This window comes from Echinococcus granulosus (assembly GCF_000524195.1).
Source record: "Echinococcus granulosus chromosome Unknown EG_S00005, whole genome shotgun sequence".
NCBI lineage: Eukaryota > Metazoa > Platyhelminthes > Cestoda > Cyclophyllidea > Taeniidae > Echinococcus > Echinococcus granulosus.
Window position 1 is genome coordinate 1,472,559 of NW_020170385.1, and position 23,857 is coordinate 1,496,415.

Here is a 23,857-nt window from a genome sequence, read left to right on the forward strand (position 1 = left end):
AATAAGTTATTTCAAAAACATCCTGAGTAGTCAAAATCAAAATATTTCAATCAATAGTAACACTAGATTCCTCATTATCAAAGACTAGAGGGACAACGTCAAAGTAATGCAATTTTCCTTTAGCAATCCATCGCTGGTCGGTATGGTCTGCTGCTGCACGCTGAACCTTCTCTAAATGCCGTCCAATGGATTTTACTAGAAGCTTTCACAACAATTTTGAAATGCATTTAAACTCATTTGCAAAGCAGACAAGCTCCAATACCATCAAATTTAATCGACATCGTGCGATATAAGGATTCAGGACAAGAAAGTATTAGGAAGCATAAATAAAGAGTACCATACCAATGGCCTGATGCACATTTCAACTTCATAGCACAGGTGAAAAACCGCATTCTACAAGTAACAACAGGTCACTGGAGCAATCTATCCCGGAAGGCAGGCGAGCTCTTCTGGTCACCTGATAAATGACGCTTAATTCACACATCCGCACTAGAGAACCCTGATTAAGCAAACTCTCCCCTCCCTAGACAAGTGATTGTTACTGAAGGTGTTGCAACGGTTTTTATAACAAGTTGCCTTAGTCGTTGCCGTATTGTGTTTCTCACCAATGATTGACAAAATCAAGCAAAATTTCCTGTTCACGCATTTTCTCGGGCTATGACAAAAGTAGAGGAATGACATTCAATAAAATTACTTAACTGGTGGTTTTTTGACCTTCAATATAAATGTTTCGGAAGGTCTACCTATCGGCTGTGCACTATTTCGGTAGGCATTAGGTTTCATTCGGTAAGGGATTATGCGTGCTTAAACATCGTATTTAGGAGTAATTAGCTTTAATCCCATAAAATTGCCTTTATTTAGTTTTGCATGAAAAGAGCTGAAGATGCACACTACCTAACTTGTGGGCTGGTGGCATACTTAGAAGCTAAGAACTAAGTAGTAATTAGAGCCGAAATTCAGAGCCTTCAAAACGCCTTAGCTGTTTCGACTGATTTTATTAAAATTGGATTTACGTTACTATTATGGAAAAGTCGAAAATTACCCATCCAACTATAGCTGGAAATATTATTCACGGGTTTGTTGATCCCTTTAAATCCGTTAAGGCACCTTCCTTTAGGTATCATTAGTATGCTCAAAACCACTGCCCCTGGTGGACGGGTACGAAAAGAAACTATTCCACTTCTTTAAAAAATCCGATCTTAGGGCGAAATGGGCCGACTTATCAGCGATCGCTTACCCCACCTTGTGCATCAAGACTAAACCTTATGAACAAATCAGACAATAAATCGGAAACAACGTCGGTATTGCTAATGGTTGCTTCTAATATTAAAAACGGAATTTCAAATTACTGCGGACTTTCTCAGTTAACCAAAGCCGATGCGAAACCACATTAGGCGTAATTCCTGTTGACACTTTGAAAATCATTACCATAAGTAGTTTTTTAAGTTGGTAAATGAACACAAACTCACCATCGCTGATACATGTAGATGACAAAAACAACGTCATCCCGGAAGCACGCTACCCTATGTGCGGTTGGCATTTTGATGATGAATGCAAAGAAATCATCAATGAAAGTGTTGAAGGCCTGGGAAATAAGGAAATAAACTGCACCAAAAATAATCAAATTACTATCAGTGGATTGAACTTCACACATCTGATAATATGATACCTTAGTTCAAATGTAAATAGTCCCTCATGTAACATTTGTTATTCGATTTCAAGATATTTTTTGCGCAAAACAGCAAGAATAGGGGAACACGAGTCAGAGAGTAAAATTCACATGAATGAAAATGAATTCCAGTGATAATCATTCGATCAAAGATATTTTTTCAACGTTCCCTCATAAAATAACGCGTTTACAGAATACCTCTTGTAAAAAAAATAGGGTTTTTTGATATCTAATGTGTAATTATTGCTGTCAGTAATACGGAGTGTTATCCTTAGTAATATCGACAAATATTACAGATTGGCCCGTTTTGTGAATAACAACTAACACTCTCAATGACAAATACCTATTCTATCAAATAGAAATCATTAAAAATTATCGGGCGCACAATAAAACAGTTGGTCGTAAACGTACTTGTAGAGCAAAAATGGATCAGCAGATTTTATCAAATTTAGCTCAGTCAAGTTATCTATCATGAAGTCAAAAATGCGAATGCAATCCATGGGACGTTTTATCAGGTATAACTCACCCTATCTCAAAATTATTTCATAACAGTAGCGCCGAGTCGCATTTCATACATCGTTTAAATAGTTTAGAAGACAAACCAAAATTTAGCAGATTTGCACCCAGAAAAATACAAACACGATTTAAAAAAGTGCCTTCAAATAAAAAGTGTAAATGAAAACGACTTTTGCCGACATTTACGCAAAGCCTTGGAGAAACATATTGTAAAAGTGGATTCAACCAATCTCAAAGATAGTGTCGCAAGTATAAGCATTTCAGCGGGAAAAAAATGGATAACACCCTTTCGCAATAAATTGTAAAAACTTCCTCCAGCTCAGGTAATCGTAACTATCAGAAAGGGAAGGTCAATCACTAGTTACGGTGTTTTAACGCAACGACAATCCGACAAATTACCTTGTAGGTAAGTGCACGCCATGGCAAATTGGCTACAGATTTGAGCTTGTAGTTGATAAATAATTGAGGAGTCATCAAAAGGAAACCGAATGCATAGACACCTAAGATACATTAAGAATAAACGATTACTCAACAAGGTATTTACTAAAGAATTGTAAGTAGCAAGGCTTACCATTTACAGCAGTCTGTAGAATCCACGACCGCCAGCTAAAATGGAAAATTTCAGGAGATTTTGGTAGGTAAGCATTTCTCCATTAAAGATAGGACAAAAAATAATGGAGACGGCTCAAAGGTTAACTGGTGTGACAAAAAATTAAGTGTTCATTCAGACACTAAACCAAATGCAGAGAAAAATCTCCCAAGTAGGAATCATTTCACAATTTCTTGTGTGAATTAACACTTTTTTGAGTAATTCCACTTGATTGCCACTTTTAAAATTTCGTGTTGGGATGGAAAAGACAAGTACTGAACGCCAGATCTCCAGCTACCCTTCACAAATGCATCAGTCACTAAAAATTAATCCTTATTTGATAAAACTGCAGGGTGCCTCATTTACATTTATTGGCATATGTATGGTAGAGAGGGAGCGCTTTTAAAAAAAATTCTCCCCTCCTCCTCCCGCCACCTCTGCGGCTTCGTCTCCTTACCTTCGATGCGGCATGTAGAGGAGGGAGTAGACAGCACCGACGACACAGAGAGGCACCATAAAATACATTAAGCGCCACACAAAATATGCGTCCAACTCATCGGTCTCCTGCTCCTCTTTGCTGCGCTGACCCACAAAGACACCACCACGGAGACTGAAGGACACCTTGGTCATGCGGCAGAGCTTCCAAAACTCAATGACCATTGAAATGCCCGAGGGGACTACCACGAGTAAGCTGCTCTTCTCTTCGTATAGGTAAAGGAATATTATGCTCGTGCTAATGCACCGCCAGACAACTGCAAAGATGTTGAGGTAGAATTTGCATATCATTCAGAGTAAACATTGCATTAAGGAAACAGACTAGTGATTCTATGAGCTCAGTAAGAAAAGAATAAGAACGACTGCGTCATTTCACAGAAAGCGTCCTAAACACCGACCGATAATCAGGATAAATCTCGGACTTATGAAGTCACATTATGCTGGATAATATTAACAGTCGTACGTTTTCTGCTTAAAAATACAGTCCATTTTTAAAATTGGAATCGTAAAACGGTTTTAAAATATGAAAATAAAATATGCGTTAGAATACAGCTGGCTACGAGTGATGAAAGCATAAGGATGAATAAAAGGGCATCAATGTACTTGTACGAATAGATATGCCAGTCGTGTTTTCGGCGTTTCTCCAAAACTGTACATCATTTTTGAATGCGAGGAAGTCGAAAAATAACTATAATGACATACATCAGTTAAAAAAGGGAAAAAAGCACTAGGAGCTAATTATCGTCCACTTACGTGAAACACTGATACAACTACCGTAGTCAATAAGAGATAAAGATTAGTTTCAGTAAAAATACCCTGTATATCATCTATATCTTTATCCTTGATACCTAAAATGATATTTGAGGGCTATCAATCTAATTAAATAAAACAGACCCATGACTTTCAGTTGTTTTGCTGCCTGTGCAAGCATGCATCTAAGGCGAAATCTTCCTATCGAAAGAGGGATGACTTCAATCGTAAAATTGAGCCTTTTTGTGGGATTTTCGGGCAATTCCAGCCAGTAATATGTCGGCTGCAATTGTGGATCTACGAGGAAGAGAGGAAGATATAGGAGTTCCGATTTTTTCCGAAACACGTAGAAATATGGCATCAGTTCGTGTGGAACAGCATTCATCGGAAATGCAACAGTATCCTTCAAAATGTATACTTCCAGGTGGGATAACCAATGAGCCGTAGGCCTAAATGTCCCCGATACGCTGCTTTTCTAAAAAACGAGAATATTTTCATCGAAGCAAAGGGGTGAGAGCTTAAATTTAGGGGCATCCTCAAGATGGCCAAAAACAACAACTTCTGTCAGCGCCTACCTGAGGAGACAGCAAGTTACGAGATTTTGGGGAAGGTTCCCGATGGGTGGTAATCATAACATCTCCCGTAAATAAGCTGTCGTTTTTGTGGGTTCGAACTTGAACGTTACAGGTAGCAGTACCATTTTTGAAAATGGTGGTTGGAACCTCGACTTCACCAGTCCTAAACAGTTACACGCACTAAAGAGAGATACCATTTCACACCTTGATGACTATCGAATGGCGGAATAGCGAATTTATGAGAGGAGATGCATCCTTTGCCTTCGGAGAAGCAACCTTCAATCTTACAAGAACTGGATAATGCCGACATTTAACCTACGATTATTATCTCATTGCCAGGATAGGCAGGGAAAACGCACGATTTCGTGTCAATACAAGTGGATGGTGAAAACATCTCATAAAAGGTATACACATTGTAGACTATGTATCCAATAACCGCTACAAACAAAGTCTTGTCCAAAAATTTTCCAACCATTGTGGAAGTTTTAATGAAACAATTTGGCAAATCGTGTAAATTTGCAAGGTTTCTGACACGTATGATAAGCTTCTCAGAAGGGGCGGTTTTGGGAAGAGGGTATTTCAATAAATAAACCCAAGGAAATATTTAAGGCTTACATTAATAGGTCTTTTAGTTATATTATAACACAAATATTTTATTCTGCAGATCCATCTCAAGTTCACCTCGAAAAGCAAGTATTAGCTACATCGAATACCTTCCCTCCTAGGGAGCAAAAAATTGTTTGAATAAGTTTGGCTCCGTATAAGCACCGTTTGCACTATTACAGCTCCTCTGTATTTAGTCACTCCTAAATATACGCAAACCAGTCTTGTTACTTTGAATTATTTTGTAGCGCAACCACAATGTAATGAGCGCCGCATTTCTGCATATATGCAGTAGCCTCTTATGCATACTCGCTGTGGTTATCAGTGTTGCCAATCGTACTATATTTGGGTTGGATTATTGCGAATCAAAGTTCCAGCTACATGTACCCAAGATCCAAAAAATAATTTATTGTAGGTGCCCAAGTCTTCCCTGATCCCATGAACGAAACGGCTATTATCACTATGTAGAAGGCCTAGGGAACTGTGGGCATGGTAATTTAATCATGTTGCCAAGGCAGTAGTTTAGAACCTCAGTTACAGCACCTTCCTTTTCCTTCTTTGGGCGCCGACCGCAGAGTCCCCACGGTCAATTTTCTGCTTCAGTTGCAGTCTCTGTGTGAACTGCAACCAACCATGAGACGAGATGGAAGGCCACAAGAAGAAATTGCATCATAGGAGGGATGCTACTCACTAGTAGCACACGCTGTAGACCAGATGGGAAATCCCAAATGTCACATCTGCTGCAATGCGAACTCCCTCAATTGAGAGCCCATTTACGATAGTGCCAGATTCTGAGAAATATTCTACAACGAAGATATCTATAAGTCTATTGCTCCTCAGAGCAGCAGTTGTCGAAATGAAGGTCAAAAAGGGAACCCATACTTCTAGGCTATGCCAAATTATTTCATCCACGAAACTATGGTAAGCCTTTCTCCCTGAGCAACTCGTATTTCTTGAAACCTGATATTGATCATTTGACCACTACTGTACAATACCCAAAATTAGCGATTTCCCGAAACTAGGCACCCGAGCATCCACAAGTTTTGGTATCTGTAGCCGACGCCTTCCTTGTACGGCCAATTATCTAAATAACAGGATAGTCACCTTTTTAGGCCAGAATCACCCAACACTGCCCCAGAGCAGCTAATGGACCACGCTGCCAAGCAAAGTGCGAAATAGAGTTTACGTAGCCAAGTGTACACTCAAAAGGGAGTGAATCCCAAGAGTACACTATTGACTTCCACTCAAACTTGATGCATTTACTACTTTACAGAGGTGGCAACTCCAAGCCACCTCTTCAGCAGCCGAACACCCGCATGCGGTTCCTGAATTCTCTAACGCAACAACCTGCGTTCGCTCAGCTCCACCAATTACCCATCCCCTATAGCCCACAGTTGCTACTATTTAAATACGCGCAGCAGCGCACAAACATTGATTTAGCCCATATCTATCTATGGACAGGACCACAAGCCAACCAGACACAAGTACATTAATCCAAGTAGACTTTATCCTCTTATAATGCAACTCCACACTAGCCAAAAAATTATTTGAAACACATTTAGTCCATATTTCTAGATTAGTTCTCCGCGATAAGCACGTATTTCAACGAAGCACGATCTGGATAAGATTTACGTACTCTGGATCAAACAGCCAAATTGAAACCCATAACCACATAAATTTCCTATGCATGAGTGAGAAAGTAAACTTCTAGTGTGAATTGAAGGATGGGTCCTGTAGAAGGTTAATGGCCTCGTAAACATCCCCATGTGCCACTGTCAATGCAAGGTGGGATCGTTCCTCAGGGAAACCCATATCAACGAGATTTTGAACCTAAAATTTGGAACAACAAATAGACTTACATATTGACGTTCGAAAATCCCATGATAAAACTAATTAAACCATTATGATGATTATGATGGCAAAAAGGAACTACTTTTGAAAAGACAGAGCTCCAAAGCCTAAAGTACTCGTTTAAGCCCTAGGGTAAATCGTAATTCAAGCCCAGCTGCATAAAAATGGTGGTAATCATCATTCAGACAATACCTCATGGGGCTGTGGAGCGTAGTTCCGCCGTCTATTACTCTAAAGGAAAATAAGACAATACGTTGGCTAATAACAAACGCATAAAATAAACCGAACAATGAATCCAAATTTACAGTCGGAAGGACATTCGTGTCAAAGGGTAACTTGGAGGGGCGGTTTTGTATAACAGGAATTAAAGTAGGAAACTGCCTTAAAGCACTCAGACAAGAATTTTAACCTATAATAGATGATACACTTAAAAAGAGGCATAAGCTGATTATGCCGAAATTGTAGATGGGAAGGGGTCGCAAATCCATTTCAGAATCAGCAAAGATTCGTGAGGAGTTTGCACAAATGAATATTTCTACTGTATAATAATATGGAGAGGCTAACTGGGATTAAAGAGAATTATTCGGTGAAATATTTAGCTTAAATCCATATTTACTATGGTTAAACGCTCACGTAGGCAAGTTGTGTCCGTCTCAAATCCATTAGGGCCTGTTCCTGTCTATCAAGGGCCCCTTGCCTTTGAAGGTCTAGAGTAGCACCAATATAATTTAAGGCATCGTCGGGTACTTCACTAGATAGGAGTGGTCCGATCAATCGATTGAAAATCTCAGCAATCCCAAAAGGGATTAAATTAATCTTTTGTAAGTTCTTCCATTGGTAAACAAGGCCAGCCAGCTGAAAGTAAGTTAAGCCAACATAGAACAAATCAATCATTTAAACTTAAAAACAAAGGAAATTGGTACACAGTAAACTGTTTCAGGTATCCAGCACTACATTTTTAAGGCAAAGCCAGAACTGATTTCCTTTAAATAGACATCTCACTCCATACCTCGCAAAGAATCATAATAGAAAAGTCGAAAATTGTGCATAAACGACGGTGCTCTGTTGTAGACCTCGCTGCATTATCAAACCTCTGCTCGCAAATGATATGAACTAGATATACTTGAGATGGACTTACTAAACCACAACCGCATACAATCAAGGAACCGAGTGATGAAGTTGCTAACTAAATGCTCATGATTAATTAAGATTCACTTGATAAAATACCCGTAGACCAATGAGATAAAGAAATGACTTCCTTGATATCGGTAATCCAGCAACAGTCATCACAAGCAAGTTCGGGATCTCAGTAAAATAAGGAATAAAATAAGGAAAAATTAAGCAAAACCTAAAGCAGGACGAATATACCCAGTTACACAAACTTACGGGCCCGATGGAAGAGTGTTTAGATTAATTCTGTAGAATGACAAGAGTTTGATGAATAGAAGTTCGAATGCCGTAGATAGAAGAGAAACCCACATAATCGACGTCTAGAAAGTCACTTCTAATGATATACTCGTTTTACTAAATATTTTCGGGAACCGTAACGTCGCTCAAAAATACGAAAATAGTATATGATTAGGCATCCAAGCAAAAAATCCGTCGGATCCATAAAAGCGGTTTTCGATAAAAACCACTGAATAAACTAGGGCAACCATTCGTAAGATTCATGTGACTTTACTCCATGCTTATTAAAAATAGCATTAGTATCGTATATGAATAGATTCCGATATGCGTCACCGGAAATGTGAACAAAGGCAGAAGTAGTGACGACTGCGAAAATAGAGCATTTAGAAACAGATGTCTTATCTAAAAGAAAGCATAAATCGAGGTCATATGAACAACAGTTAAATTATGCACCTATTAAACATCACAAACCAACTTATATTGAGTAAAATCGCGACATCGCCTGGACTATTTCTCGGATAAATCAAAGTACCCAACATCAGGAGAAAAAAACAGGCCTACGTACTACTGAACAGGAAAATCAGAAATGACTATCTACGTTTTGGGGGCAGCCTAACTAAATGTAAAGTAAAACAAAGGGAAACTGAAGAAATAACAACTACATACAGAAACCAGAGTAACTAAACGAGGGAAACATCTTTAAAGCAATCTTGAAAAGTGCGGATAACGGCGTCCAGTAAACATTCGAGAAGCAATAATCTGTACTTATATTTTTCCTTCGAGCAATATGCTTTCAAAAAGCGATTACACTCGTTTCCCCCAAATTCGTCGGCACAGATGGTCCAAACGATTTTTGCAAAAATTTTGTGAAGTTTGTCTATTATATCCAACCCCGCTAATATACGAGTTTGTCTAATAGCTAAAGCAAAAAAAAACATAGTATTAGTGACATTTTTGCCAGCTCCTACTAATTTTTTGGCTTTAAGATTGAGTTTGAGAATTCCTAACTGAAATCTGCAATGTTGAAATAACCGAGCCCAAACAACTCAAACTGAAACCCTTCTGTTTCTTATCATAGCGTAGTATGGTAAAAGTTGTCACATGTGCATTAATTTGCGTGAATTGAGAATTATGTGAAAGTGGCCGTTCTTAAATGCTAGGCCACTCAAAAAACTGTGCTGCTAAAATTTATTTTGTCAACACATCACTAATCCAATGTATACCCAATTTTTCCGCCACCATTCGGGTTCAATGCTATTTTTCCATATCAGTGGGAAAATACGGAAATAATATATTATTTTAAGTAGCTCCGATAGAAACTTGTCGAATTCTATGTAGATTAGCTAAAGTAGTATGATTACAGGTCTCAAGGAACAGGTTGTACTCACATGCTTTTCTAATCTAGTTGTGGTACTTTGATTGTTTAGCGCTACGTTTTGACTACGCAAGCACATGACGTTCCGCGATTACCTTTCCCTGGACGGCATGGTCTCCGAGTCACGCCACTAGCCCCTTGCTACTTTCGTACGTCGACAGTACTTTTCCCGCCCTAGTTATATGACCGGAGTCCAGGAGGCTACTTAGTCTCTCGTAGAGTATAACTCAGTAAACAAAAACTGGCAAAAGATCTAACTAAATAGAAAATTGGATCAGAGCATAAATAAGTTACTCATTTATTCCACGTAATAACTTGGCTTTTTAGTAAGGGAGTCTACTAAAATAAATTGACTAGGAGGGGTTAATAAAGGATATCTCTCTTTTAACTTTTGCTATCCTCTGCCTTTTGCCCTGGTTAACACTTCAATCACTCCGTAAGAATATTTAAAGCAAACAGTTGTGTAACTTTGCATTTGGCTGGCGCGTCATTGAGGCCCTTATCCCCCAGATTGAGACAATGATCAATCCCTTCAGAGCTTTTCGGTGGACGCCATACTCTGCTTCCCCATCGGAAAATAGAGGTTTGAACTGCAAACATATGTGGCTGTTCCTCATTTCAAGAACAATTTGGGTTCTCACTTTTGGGAATCCTAGGCCGTCAGGAAAACTTATTCTGCATATTTCTCCAATTTTCCCCCCGGTGAACAATATTCCACATCACTACCCCGCACGACAACTGGTCGCCAGTCTGTGTGCAAGACCTTCGTACCCGAATCCTCCAACCTACATTTACTACAGCGCCAAGTGGTACACAATTACTCAAGTTTATCACTCAAGGGCCCAAGTCGCTATCGCTGAGACGGATTCGAGCTCTCAAACGCACCCGTAGCGATAAAGAGCAGGCGCGATTAGTGTCAAACGACCGCTAATCAGCCAAGGACTTTCGTCAACTTGCTGCATAGGATATACTGATTTACTAAGTCGTGATACCACTTCGCGGTGATGTGCCTCAAACCCAAACTAACAACGCTTAGTTCACTTAACAACAGAACTAACTCATTGACGGAAAAACTTTAAACGACATCCACACGCGAGAGGCACAAGGAAACATGCGTGAGCGCACATCTTTGCTACTATATTGCAGTAAACTCAGAATCGAGTTTGAGTGGGTAGAATAAGGGAAGGCCAAGGAGCTGAAGCAGAGTTAGGGATTTCAGTAAGGCTTCCAAACAGTACGGATCATGAGGGCAAGGGAGACTAACAGATACATTTGAAAGCTGGCAAAAAGAACATACACGTGCATCGGAGAGGAACGAGTAATAGCGATAGCTACCGCAAACCCCTAACGAACACGACAGGGGCGAGAGACCAAGGCGGTAAGTGCTGCAAGCCGTTGCCAACGTTCACGTCCACATACTTATGCAGTACACAGATGGAGGTCTAGTAAAATAATACCGGAGGTGGTAAATCTGGAAGCAGGTATAAAAAGGAAACAGTGTAAGTCTACATTAGTGGGCACGAGGTGATGGCCTGAAACTGGCCATGCATAAGTGGAATTGAGCAAAGATGGAGAAAATTGCAGGTCTAAGTATATTGCAGAATCAGAATTAAGCAGAGGCAATAGCGAAATTGAGAGCTTGAAGTGGGTTGAGTGCGAGGAGCGGAATATGAAAACGTGGTCACAAAATGAACGCGCAAAGGAGTACCGTATGAAGAAACGTGGGGAACATTGTTTCCTATGCGATTTCACAGCACACTACGGTAGGTGAATTTTTTTCAAAAAAACCGCCAGGTTATCAAGAAAGAGCTGAACCGATTAGAGGGGGATCTCCTGGGTGCTCATTTTAGAAGTCGAATGCGTCTGTTCATTAATCCTTGAATGCGTATACGGACTCGTTGAACACTTCCGGAATGCGGTTGATTGTCACGATCCGATCAAAATTTCTGCTCCTTCAAATGCGGCTTTGCTTGAGCCACGTTTTTATTTAATGCGTAAGACTTCTTTTTCATGCTCTGGGATGGATGTGAATTTTTGGCACTTGATTGAGTTTGAACGTTAGAGCTCGACTCTTCCACTGATTTTGTCTGCTCCCCCGCCTGCGATGACTCCAACTTCTCCTCCTTTGACTTTGGTTCAGCTGCTACTGGAGCCGTGGGTATCGTCACCGTTTCGCACATTTTATTGACCACCTCAGGTTCAGACTCCGACGACGACTCCTTCGAGGAGCCACCCGCTGGCAGTCCCGAGAGGCGGTGGGTGGGCAACTCTGGGGTTAGGACGTGGGCACTGCCAGTAATTATTGTCTCCGATTGTGTTCTCCGACGACTGCCAGCCAAGAAAAAACCATCAGGCGGTTGGAACTAAAAAGGGAAAATAAGTCAACAGGCAATGTGTACCTACTATGAATACAAAGTAGCCGAAATCTGAATGGTAAACAATCCGGAAAGTCCCGGTAATTCGCAAAGAAAACATGCGGAAAAAAAAACAATATTGCAGGATCAAAGTAAGCGGACGCGATCGTAGTTCAAATGTCGACTAAGCTAAACGAATTAGATCATCTAAGTAACACTAGTGCCTTCTAAATGGCAGGTGGTATAGCCGCTGTTACCAAGTCTTTCCTAAACAGTATACAAAAATTGCAATTTTTATAAGCGCTGGGGCGGCATTTCTTTTTGTCTGATAAGATTCCAAACGGAGATAATGTAGAGAGCAAGTATATTTGTAAGAGAATACCAATACATGCTGAAATTAGAACTGACCCGACCAAATTAAGAACGCTGTACAATGACTCACGTTTACTCTAAAGTCCCCCAGAGTTTTGTACTTTTCGAGTATTTCACATAGCTTTGGGCTAACTTCGACGCAATTTTTGCTGTAGTGAAGATAAGCCCAAAATTTCTCCAAGCCATACAGATGCCGAGATTCATAATCCTTTAGAGTTTCCTCCTACAAAGCGAAAGGAGCAGAACCACTCAAAACTAAAAAATGAACTCACGAAAGTAAGCGAAATGCATTGCTTCAACGGCACGTAAAAACAAATTTTATCAATTACTTGGAAGTCATTAAAAAGATCCTGCCTGAAGCGCAACTCCAGGCCATAGCTGAAGAATCTGAAAAGGCACTCAATTCCGTAACGGGAGCCACATAAGGCATCCTCTGTAGAATAACGGCGAAATTCTTTGTACATTGTACGATTGAAGTTTACGCGTAGGAAGAAAGACCAAAATCGATAGAGTGTGTTCATTTCCTGTTAAGGGGAGAATGACTTCGGCTGCAAACACACAACATCAACTCAAAAATGTGACCAAGGTTAAAAACAGTAAAAAACGGTTACGGATACAGCTTATCAGGTTCAGTTACTATGCATTATCATTATTCAGCAGTTATATTAGAATCCCGATCTTAAATAGTACACGAAAAACTTTCAAGGTTTACTTTAGGATAGGACACGTTGGTAAATAAGTTGAGTAAACACGAGCAGAATAAAATCAAGATAAGTTTTTACAAATCCAGGAAAGGTACGTTTAAACACAAAAAAGTTTATCTTTCAATGAAATGTAAAATAAGAGTGCTAAAAAAGTGAAGAGTAGGTAAAGGCGAAAAAATTGATGAGATGACTGACTTGAGATCTGCCCCTTCCGTGTAATTCACGATCGCGAAGGCAAGCAGCACGAAACTTGTTGTAGCGGTGGAAGGTGAAGCCATGCTGACGCAAAAGTTGCTGACTTGGATGCTCGGTAAAGGGATCTCTAGTACCAGGTGATAAAGAGGTTTCAGGAGCTGCCGCCGAATCACTAAATTAGAAATGCAATTATCAACGTCCTCCCTCACCCCTGTAGGTTTGAGTTCATTTCGAAAATAAAAGTAACAGAAAATTACCACAAGCTCTTTTCAATAAGACAGCACCCTCCATTTGCAAAAATGACTTTATTGGGCGCACATTTTACAGGTATATATGCCACTCTCCTGAGGGGTTATCCCGCCTTAGCCGAACTGGAGTCAACCTTTTGCGCACTCAGAAAACCACAATTGTCGTAAAAAATGCTAGTGACCACTATTTTCAATGCCATTTTAACAGAGTGTCACTAAAAACAACGTCAAGTGGTAGTACTAATAAAACGTTAATAACGTTAGTCGAATACCCAAAATGAAACACATTCAGCCATTTAAAAGTAGTTGAATAAGGGCCGAAAGAGTAATTGAACAACTGCTAGTGAGATAGAATATGGAAGCCGGTGATTTCACGAGGACGTTTACTCGCCTTCAGATATCGTGAATTTTGCTTGATGTGACACGTGCTGCAAATTTTCGAACACACTCCTGCACTCAAGAAGCATTAACAACTTTGACAGTGAATTACTTCATTGGAAATGGTGAGCAAGATTGTATGGGGAGTGGAGGAAATGAAATTTCATGTTAGGCTGCAGAACACTAGCATGCAATTCAATTCATGCGCGGGTTCATTAGGTCAATAATACAGTTTAACTATTCTTGGCTGAAGCATTGAGAACTTGCATTAGCAACAGTTGAAAGGTCATAGTGAGTTCCAGAAACTGCGAACACAAGTTAAGGAAATTAATCGTGTTAATAGACCACTTTAAACCAACTTTGCTGCACTGGGTAAACAAGGGACCACGTGAAACCCTTCTGCAACAGTAAAGCATTGTACATACAAGCCTAACAACAAGGCAGACGTTTTTGATACGAGACAGTCGGTTTGAGCCTGTGAACAAGATGATAAGAAGAGCATTCCAGCTACTAAACTCCGACTCATCAAACAGCCAGTCCCGTTGATTACAGTATTGGCTATCAAATAAACAACTAAATTTTACAAATCAAAAGATCAAGTCAAGCTGCATATTTTGGTTAGATGGGCTGTACAAAGTCGCACATGAAGCTATAAGTAAGCTACGATCAAAGTTCTTAAAATTAGATTCATGACATACGGACCTCATCAGAAGTGAATCACAACAACCAGTTACCAATGATCGATAGGTTTTTGGACGCATTTATCTAATAGTTATCATGATATCATGACTCATGTGCTGCCACGCATAACAAAGAAATTTAAATTACAGTGTAATCAAATGTCTCACATTATGCCACCACTCTATGAACGAGTTCATAAGTGAAGCAAAGATACACACAAAAAATCACAAAAAACCACTAGACGTAATTGTACAATCAGAATAAACACACAATGAGTGGGTGTGATTGCAAAGCAGAAGGCCTGCGTCACAAGAACGATGTCTGTGCGCAGAATCGAGTAGCATCTACCAACGCTCAATCAAGAAGCAGTCATATGTAATGATGCTAGGAAACATATTTGATATTGCTCAGGAACAGGTAAAATATTGAAGAAGAGTATCGAAGTGTGCAGTTTGTTTGATCGGTAGAGCATACGCATCGGCACAAATGAACGATTTGCAGATCGAAAATGAACGATAGTATCATTAAGCGTAAAACAAATACTTTAGTTCTTCCAGTAAAAGTTCGGTAAACATCAATATTAGGTTTATAAAGACAAATACGATACAATTTTGTAATTGGCATTCGAGGAAATATGGCTTGTGCAAAGTGAAAAGTGACATGCGACGGAATGGTCAAAAGATGCGAATCTCAAATAGAGTTAAAGCTTATAACCAATATTCAAACGCACATGAAAAAATCCTCGAAGGCATAAAAAATAGAAGAGTTGTGCCATATTGAACCCCGCGTATCAGCACTAAGGAGAGTAGTAGGCTAGTTTTCCAAAGCGAACATCGAAATGAAATATTAACTACCGCGCTAAGGGAGTGAAGATATGTATCCAAATCCGAATGAAAATCAGATGATGACAATTACAGAAGGATGACTTACGGGCAGTCAGATACCGTTCGTGATCTATTACCCCCCTCCCCTCTGGTGAAAAGAAAACCAACATGAGGCTCTTCGATCCGTAACGAATTTGCTCCCGTAGATAAGGTTCGATACCGTTTCGCCTAACAAAGGGGGTCAAAAATGCCGATTTTAATAGTTGGAAGGCATTACAGATATTAACTAATTGATTAACAGAGTTCAGACTATTTACAAACTCAATAAAAATCTCCAGCGAGTCAGAGAAGCTGAAATGCCGTCTGACTGCACTACAAAGCATGGAGTTACGAACAAATAATGACCCTATGAGTTTTCAGATATTTCACAAATACAAAATTTTGCATTACTTAAATACTAAAGGCACTGTCAGCCCAAACATGTTCCACTTTTAGCACTTGGAGGGCTTTAGGTATAACGGTACAACGATGAACGAGATAATGATAAGAGATAATTTAAAAGAGCTATTTGAGAATAATGCAACTGTTTTCGTATAGTAATTATTTATTCAACAGATAAATAATCACTGGACAGTATGCAGCAGTAAAGATGTATCGGAAGCCCTCATCCTTCACCGCTACAAATGACCTCTTCCTTTCCACCATATATAGGGAGAAAGCTTCTGCCACGCACGCATGCTTAACTGCCATGCGTTATTACTCGTATTTTGTTGCAAAATTATCAAAAAGTAGAAGTCTATGCGCATGGTCTACTGTTAACGTTGGAAGCCAAAAGTACTGAAAATAACGCCAGCAAATGGTTGAGCGATCGCCTCACTGCTGTGTCCCACGTGCAACAACCCCATTGTATCAGTGATGACGAGTACAGATATGCATATTAATATGAGCCAGCTTCAAGAATTTGTGATACCAATACCTCGAAGTGGGTAAGATAACGAGGTCATTATTATCAAACATGATCCGAGACTTTTACACTCCAAATTTATTTTGCTATGGAAAGAAATCCTTTTAATTTCACAGGTTTGAGGATTGTAGTGCATACCCCTCCGACGTTCGTAAGATTCGGTGCATCATAATGAGCTGGGAAAAAACCGGATGATGTCGGATTTTTGCCCTTTAGACCTTTGGTGCCCATAATTTCCACTGCCTTCTCAGTGCCCTCCTCGGTAACACCACCTGAAGGTCGCACGAGCTGCGGTTGGGGAACGGGAGGCCTGGGAGATGGTAATAAAGGTACATTAAGCACTCCAGCGGAGGGTCCGGTGAAAAGAGGACCAACAGCTGGGTTGATTGGAGCCACTGGCAAGGCGTGAAGCTCTCCGTTGGCTCCAGCAGGATAGAGGAAGAAGCCCGGAGCGGAGGGGGGTAAAAGCATGGGAGCTGTTGGGGCCGAATTCGGTGCACGAACAGCTGCCGATGGATTCGTCCCAGTACTCGTAGTTTTGCTACCAGTGGACGTGGCATTAGATGACTGCGCAAAGACCGGAGCGATAGGAGTAACAGGATTCAGAGCTGGTGTAGGGCCAACAAAACCATTGGCTCCTGATTGCAAAAGTTGAGTTATGGGAATCCAGGGTGCTGAAAACGCAGATTCCCTCATTAGGTTCCCAAGTCACTCAATTTGCATCAATAAAAGACAAAAAACGAGGGAAGTATAAACTGGCGTATTGCTTGTGCCAATTTTCTGATATTCACGCCTTTCCTTAAACAATACTGTTCAACAAAGTGCACTCACGTACAGCAACTTACTAACTCCAGGCCACAAATAACAATTTGATAACATCAAATCACGCACATCAAAATCCGAGACAATCCACTGTAGATCATTAGCAGCACCAATACAAATATATATACGTAAACGTTGCATAAACTAGCAGCTGTACTTATAAAATCCACCCATATTCTGATGAAGAAACATAGCAATTATTTATGAGAATGCGGTTCCAGTACCATGGAATATTGGATAGGACTCGATGTTTGTTGTCTTAGGTGCTTTAAAGGAATAGGATTATGCTCTGGCATTTAAGTAGTGGCAAAATAAATTCAATTTCATTTGCTTTCAACAAACTTCTACCCATAAAGTCATACACCACAATGGTGTGAACTTCACATGCCTAGTTGTGAATTTCCGGGTGCAAAATATTGGTATATGTGGTGTCATGCAAACACGCACAATCTAATGACAAACACTGCGCATGAAGTCATAAGACTACTGATATGAAGAAATCAAAAACACAATCAATAAACACAGAAAAAGCGTACATTCATCACACTCCATTTCTGCATCTTACTGGTATTGGGAAAAAGGGTCAAGGAAACTCGCGCTAAATAAGGGACGAAAGATAACCACGTCAATAGGCAAAAACTACCCGAAACAACTGTTAATTAGACCAGCTTAAGGAATTTCCCAGTTCTACTTAGTTTTGCAATGTAATTAAATAACCCTTATAACCTACGCGGGTAGAGAAGTGGAGCCGAAGGAGGGGGTTGAGGGAGTCTGACTCCCCTTGCACCACATCCTTGGGGCGAAGCTGAATTGGGTGGCAGATAGGCCGTCGGATAGGCGAGCACGGCAGGCAGCAAAGTTGCCCCAGGCGCAATGAAGGGAGCAGTCGCTGAGGTTGGCACATGACCTAGCAATGATGCAGAGGTGGCCGATGCCGTGGAAGGTGACGAAATAACTCCTGCTGATGCCATGGGATTCATGTAAGGCAAGGGGACCGGACACTGGAGATACGGTGGAACAGCAGTGCTGGTTGATTCCACGTTTGCGGAGGTGGTCGAAGTCTGTGCAATGAAAAAGAAAATCACCACTCACGAACCATTCGGTGACAAACTATGGGACCAGCACAAACAATATGGTAATCAAAACGATGCCAAACTTGGGTGAAATGTAACGATGGCGCAAATGACATTTTCATCAAATCGAGGCATCGGTAACACGATATAGCTGTGTGAATCTCATCCGCATAGGTAGAAACAAGGATAAAACATCTCCCAAACCGCAGTGATTGAGAGTCATTTACCCGTAAATAAAACGAGCAATTTCACGAGTGAAATTAGCAAACTTGTAATTGTTAGCAAATGCAAATACGAGAATTATGATGCGAATCTAATGCATTTCGAGTCGATCTGTCTAAACAGCCACCTGAAAATCGATGTCTTTAAACTGCGATGGCGCATCGCAAGAGATTCAGTACTGTCAAAATGAACATTAATCAAGCGGCAAATACAGCCACGTTGAAAAATTTATTGTACCGAGCGGTTGAGAACGAAAACACATCAGCTGCTTAAGCTTTTCAGATCGAGAGATTAGAAATCAGACTGTCGCTAATCCCCTTTGGACATGTGCAAGTGAAGCAATGAGGTGAAGAGAAACAAATACGGAGTCGCATATGAACTACTTGCACACGCATCAGAACATGTGCTACCTGAAAGGCCGCGTGCAAACTGTAACCACAATGCGATTGCTACACAAAAGTGCAAACAGAAAATTGCTTTATCATATTACAACAACAGAGTAAAAGGAAAAAAGGGGTAAATATTTTTGTCCCTGTGATTGCCACGATAGCGCAAAACCGGTAAAATAAAGCAGTCGCAGACTTTTATCTTTGTGTAGATGCAAAATCTATTTAAAATATGTCTTTCGCAAACCGGTAAGCAATGAGGACTGTATACCCACTTGAGAGACAGAAGCTGCAGAGTAGTGGGCATCCTTGGTCGAGATGTCTGTTGAAATTGTGGCCGGATCAAGCTCGGAGAGCTTGCGAAGTTGTAAGTCTATGTCGTTAATCATGCCATCTTCAGGCCTAGACGTAGGAAAATAAACCGTTTCATTATGAACCATTGCACTCTAAACAGACATTTGTAAAAAACTCTCTGGCATTTACCTGGCAATACAATCACAATCATTTGATAACTTAAGGTCGCTAAATCCGGTTTCGCGTCTCGTAAAAGTAAGCGCAACAGACCTAAAGCTTAACAACTAACAAGGAGTCACACATCCATAGGCCTTTGTAGCTTACAGTGACTGAGACATTGGGATTTCAGAAGGATCACATAGAGAAAGCTGGCGCATGCGACGAGTAATAGATCGAGAATCAGATGCCTTGAAACTTTCTGAAGCAACGATGAAAAGACGTGACAGCATTGCGTCGTCGACGTCTTCATCCTGGTGGCTCGAACGCTGAAAATAGACACAAGCAGCTCGGGCGCAATCAGTAAACACGAACCATAGCTCATGATGACTTGCTTTCTCTGAAATAATGACTCAAGCCTAAAGGATAAACACCACAAAATATGAATCCAACCCAAATATTATAAGCCATAAATTTGCATCTTTTGTAGTTATATCGGTAGGAGCTCTACAATCGAACCAAATCGGAAGAGGAATTATTTCTCGTAACGCAACTTTTGACGTGAGGAATGCCTGATTCAATCAAAGCATTGGAGATCTCGACATCAACAGTATGCTTACTTGCTCATTCGTTTCACCTCGGGTATCTTGATGTTTCGAGTTCGACGAAAGAACAGCATTAGAGTTGGAGCCGTCAGAAACGAAATGCGCCTCACTGAAAGCTTGACCTCCAATGTCAGATTTTTTAACAGAAATGTCAGCAGTCTGACTGTCGCCAAATGAATCTGTTTTTTCTTGCAAACTACCCCCTAAAATATGACAAATTAGCTAGTCATCAGGATCCTCGGAAATAAACGCCATTAAATTCTCTAAATTTCTGTATTTTAAAGACATAAACACCCAATATTGTTCTGAACTTATTCGATCCAATTTACATAGCAAATTGTGATATCCCAGTTATCGCCAGCATATGATTATTCTATTCAGGGATGGATATAGCATATACAAATTGTAGTAGGCCCAAGGAAAGATCCGGATGCAATAGCCTTTCAGCATATGCCCGCAAATTCACATGATAAATGACACGGGTTCCCACGCACATGGGGGTGAAATCCAAACTGTGAATGCACGCAGATTTATGAATAGACCACACAAATAAAAACATAATAGAGCACCTACACTTCCATAGATCTTAAACTAGCTGTATCGGTGCACATTTGATAGTTACCCAGGCTAACCATGCACAAAATGTTGGGTTGTCCAGTGATATCTACATTCCACAGCTTGACAGGAAGTACAAATGTGGTGTAACCCTCATGGAGAAAAGCACTAAAACGTGAATATGATGGGAAAAACAAACGGATGAACAGCAAATATAGTGTGATTCTGAAGAAAGGCGTATTTCATTACTCATGAAACCATTTTTATAACGAATATGAACTGGTGGTTGAAAGAGGACTGAAGGTTAGTAAACTGAATTACGACTAATCATTACATTGCACCATAATTTAATGTAGCATTCATTAAAAATGCCCTTAACAGTGAATGACCAATTAAAAGACCGGAGCACGTGACGTATGGTAAATATGTCACATCTGCTATCATAATGCAATTATACAATAATAGCGAGAAAACGAAACAAGGAATGGGGTCAAACGCATAGCATCTGGTACTTCTAACGGAACAACTCAAGATAATGAAAAGTAAAATTCGCGATCACACTTGAACGTCTAAAGGAAAACACTCAACAGTACGATGATGCACTGCAACTTCGATTTCAATAGGCTATATTAATTAAATACGAGAATGTGACTATGTAAAACGTCACGGAGATGATATTACCGTTGGGAAGCACGAATTCCAAGACATCGGGATTGGGAGAATGGACTGATTCAGTTCTATCCGTTGGATCAGCCTCTTTAGCGTGGACTTCTTCACCAGCCGCTCGCAAAAAACTTCGAATGACCCACTGAGTTGGACGGTTCCGACAGCGAACACGCATCTCCTTCGTATCTGTTTCGATTACTTGACTGGGTACAAGGGCCTTAATGTACATAAAATCCCAGAGTACTTTACCTATCTATGCAGATTTAAAATAGGCAACCCAGTTAGCAGTGGGCGAAGAAAGAATGTGAAAACGATAAATAACAATCAACATATCTAGAAGGTTCGATAACCCATGTAAGGCTAACACATATTTATCATTAAGTTTCACAAACAACGTAAGGTATAAGAACATTAGCGTTCACATAATGAATGCACCAATATTGAAGAAAAAGGCTAATTATTTAACTACGAAGCTACCAATTCAAAAATGCGAATGCATACATTGATAATCCTGTCCAAATCCGTGCACAGAGAGGCCACACGATTAAACTTCGCTATAACTGAAATAGGCACCCAACCATCTTCATCCATATGACTTCTGAGATATGTGTCACGAACGAGGTTATCTTCGCTAAAATAAAACTCAATTTGATGCAAAATTCGAGATTGAAGAATTGCATCACTATCCATGGGAGATATTGTTGGATCGAAATGAAAAACGCTGGGTCGAACGAAAAGCGGGACAGAATTGATACCGATTGGAACTGAAGCAGCCTCGTTAGCCTTTGTAGGATCCAAGGTTGTGGGTATCCAATTTGGCAAGCTAACCGCTCCAGGCGAAGGTAGTGAAGTAAGAAAACTCTTATCTATTGAATCTGGAGGAGCCGACGTCACGAGGGGTGCATTAGGATCCAAGCCGATGTAGTTCTCAGGGGCCGCGTAAATCATTACGACTGGATACCCAAAAGCTATAGAATAGCAGTTAGTCGTGAAAATCGTACAATGCTATACACAAATATTTACAAGAGGCATACGTTGAGCAGAAATCTGTGACTGTCCAGAAGGCTGTGCGTGAATCGAATAAGGTAACAATGAAGGGAGTTGAACCAGCGAAGGTTGATTCCGAAGTTTGTCGCTTTTCCTTGGGAGGCCATTTGAGTAAGTTCTTGTAATGGAAGACTCGGTAGAAGCGCTTGCAGTAGATAAGTTATTTGGAGGGGGACGCCTAGGCTAAAAGCAGATAAGGTAATTATTAAGTATAGTAATAACAGCCTGTACACATTTACTACCAAGGCAACCCACCAACCGCTTCGTTGGCCTTTGATTCCTAGGAGTACGTATAAAACTTCGAGACTTGGAAGTTGTCGAGCCAACCGGTGCTTCATGCCCCGCATTGATAGACGTTGCGGTCTCCTTTCCTGGATCAGCTTAAAGCATCAAAAGCATCGAAAGGACATACTCTTATTCGGCTTCACACTGCTTTCCACCCTTTGATCACCGCCCGCGTCTTTCGGATACGTGTAATCCAAAGCCACAGTAGTCCATTTATTCTTTTGGCGCGTAAAGCTCGGCCGTCGATCGTTAAAATCCCTTGCACTTGCGAACTGGGAATTGGGGTTCTAAAACTCAGGTTGTCTAGAAATGAGTGCATACAGTAGGTTTAACTTTTGCAGTAGGTTTCGCCCCATTAGACTGCAGTGCGACACTTCCATCGTAGTGAATTTGCAATGAAGGCCAGTCCCGATCGGACATACCTGCATGCACCTCAGAGGAAGTAAGACTAGTTGAATTGTAGGACCATGGACAATCACGTTTACCATTGCTAGTCACTTGGCTATCACATCTATCAAGGATGGTTAAAGGAAATCAGACACAGACCCCGAACCGACTGCACCACACGCACGCCCCAATGAACCCATCGAAGCTTCTTTTTTAGACATTTACACTGATGTTCTCAGTCAAGGTAGTGGTGATATTTAGATACTTAAGTTGACGAATCACAAACACAAACAATATGACCACTCAGATGTCCGACGACGTGCCAAGTTGCACGCCTAAGCGGAACGAAACTACTACGAAAAAAGCGCTCACAAAATAAGTAACTCAACTGGTTTACAATTAATTCAATTGCAGCATTGTACCACAAACAGCACAGCATCTTCCTAAACCACATCAAAAATAGTTTATTTTACTCAAGGTTCGACAAACTTAATATCTTTCCTTTAAAAAGGGTGTTAAAGGAAAATATTACACCTGTTTGCGCAGGGATGAGTTTTATTTACAAAATAATTGACATATTCCCCTAACTGACAGCAAGCAGAGAGAATAAGACTGTAAAATCCCACCTTCAGAATATTCTTGTTGGTAAAATTCTGGTTATACGAGGTTACTCTATTCGTAGTGCAGAAATCTCCGGAAATAACCAAAATTTTTGCATTACAGCATAATACACTTTTTTAAAAAATTGGATTCCATACAACTGCTAAGCAATATCAAAGGCAAATAACGGTTTATCTCAAGGCGTTTCT

General features: G+C 40.4%; 2 protein-coding genes across 2 annotated transcripts in view; both read right to left on the reverse strand. All coding sequences in view use genetic code 11, as the record gives it.

The window, feature by feature from the left end:
- EGR_01418 (Cleft lip and palate transmembrane protein 1-like protein) overlaps positions 1-5,069 on the reverse strand; it is a gene marked incomplete at both ends in the record, with an annotated part of 5,687 nt that extends 618 nt beyond the window's left edge. The window contains 10 exons of the mRNA XM_024490667.1: positions 1,470-1,585; positions 2,585-2,685; positions 2,757-2,791; positions 3,232-3,526; positions 3,873-3,957; positions 4,023-4,117; positions 4,164-4,494; positions 4,595-4,757; positions 4,789-4,877; positions 4,914-5,069. Coding sequence (XP_024354991.1) covers positions 1,470-1,585; positions 2,585-2,685; positions 2,757-2,791; positions 3,232-3,526; positions 3,873-3,957; positions 4,023-4,117; positions 4,164-4,494; positions 4,595-4,757; positions 4,789-4,877; positions 4,914-5,069 — 1,466 coding nt within the window. The remainder of the gene's footprint in view (positions 1-1,469; positions 1,586-2,584; positions 2,686-2,756; positions 2,792-3,231; positions 3,527-3,872; positions 3,958-4,022; positions 4,118-4,163; positions 4,495-4,594; positions 4,758-4,788; positions 4,878-4,913) is intronic.
- Positions 5,070-6,904: 1,835 nt separating this feature from the next.
- Positions 6,905-23,248, reverse strand: EGR_01419 (La-related protein; the record flags this gene model as incomplete). The annotated part of the gene is made up of 26 exons (XM_024490668.1): positions 6,905-7,027; positions 7,241-7,279; positions 7,682-7,903; positions 8,187-8,234; positions 8,276-8,396; positions 8,435-8,538; positions 8,565-8,693; positions 8,730-8,857; positions 11,872-12,193; positions 12,627-12,779; positions 12,886-13,080; positions 13,456-13,627; positions 15,693-15,814; positions 16,689-17,188; positions 18,103-18,433; positions 19,329-19,455; positions 19,537-19,617; positions 19,672-19,832; positions 20,124-20,311; positions 21,345-21,546; positions 21,831-22,297; positions 22,353-22,521; positions 22,632-22,756; positions 22,789-22,933; positions 22,983-23,172; positions 23,208-23,248. 26 exons carry the CDS (start codon positions 23,246-23,248, stop codon positions 6,905-6,907), a joined length of 4,605 nt encoding a protein of 1,534 aa, XP_024354992.1.
- Positions 23,249-23,857: the final 609 nt, after the last annotated feature.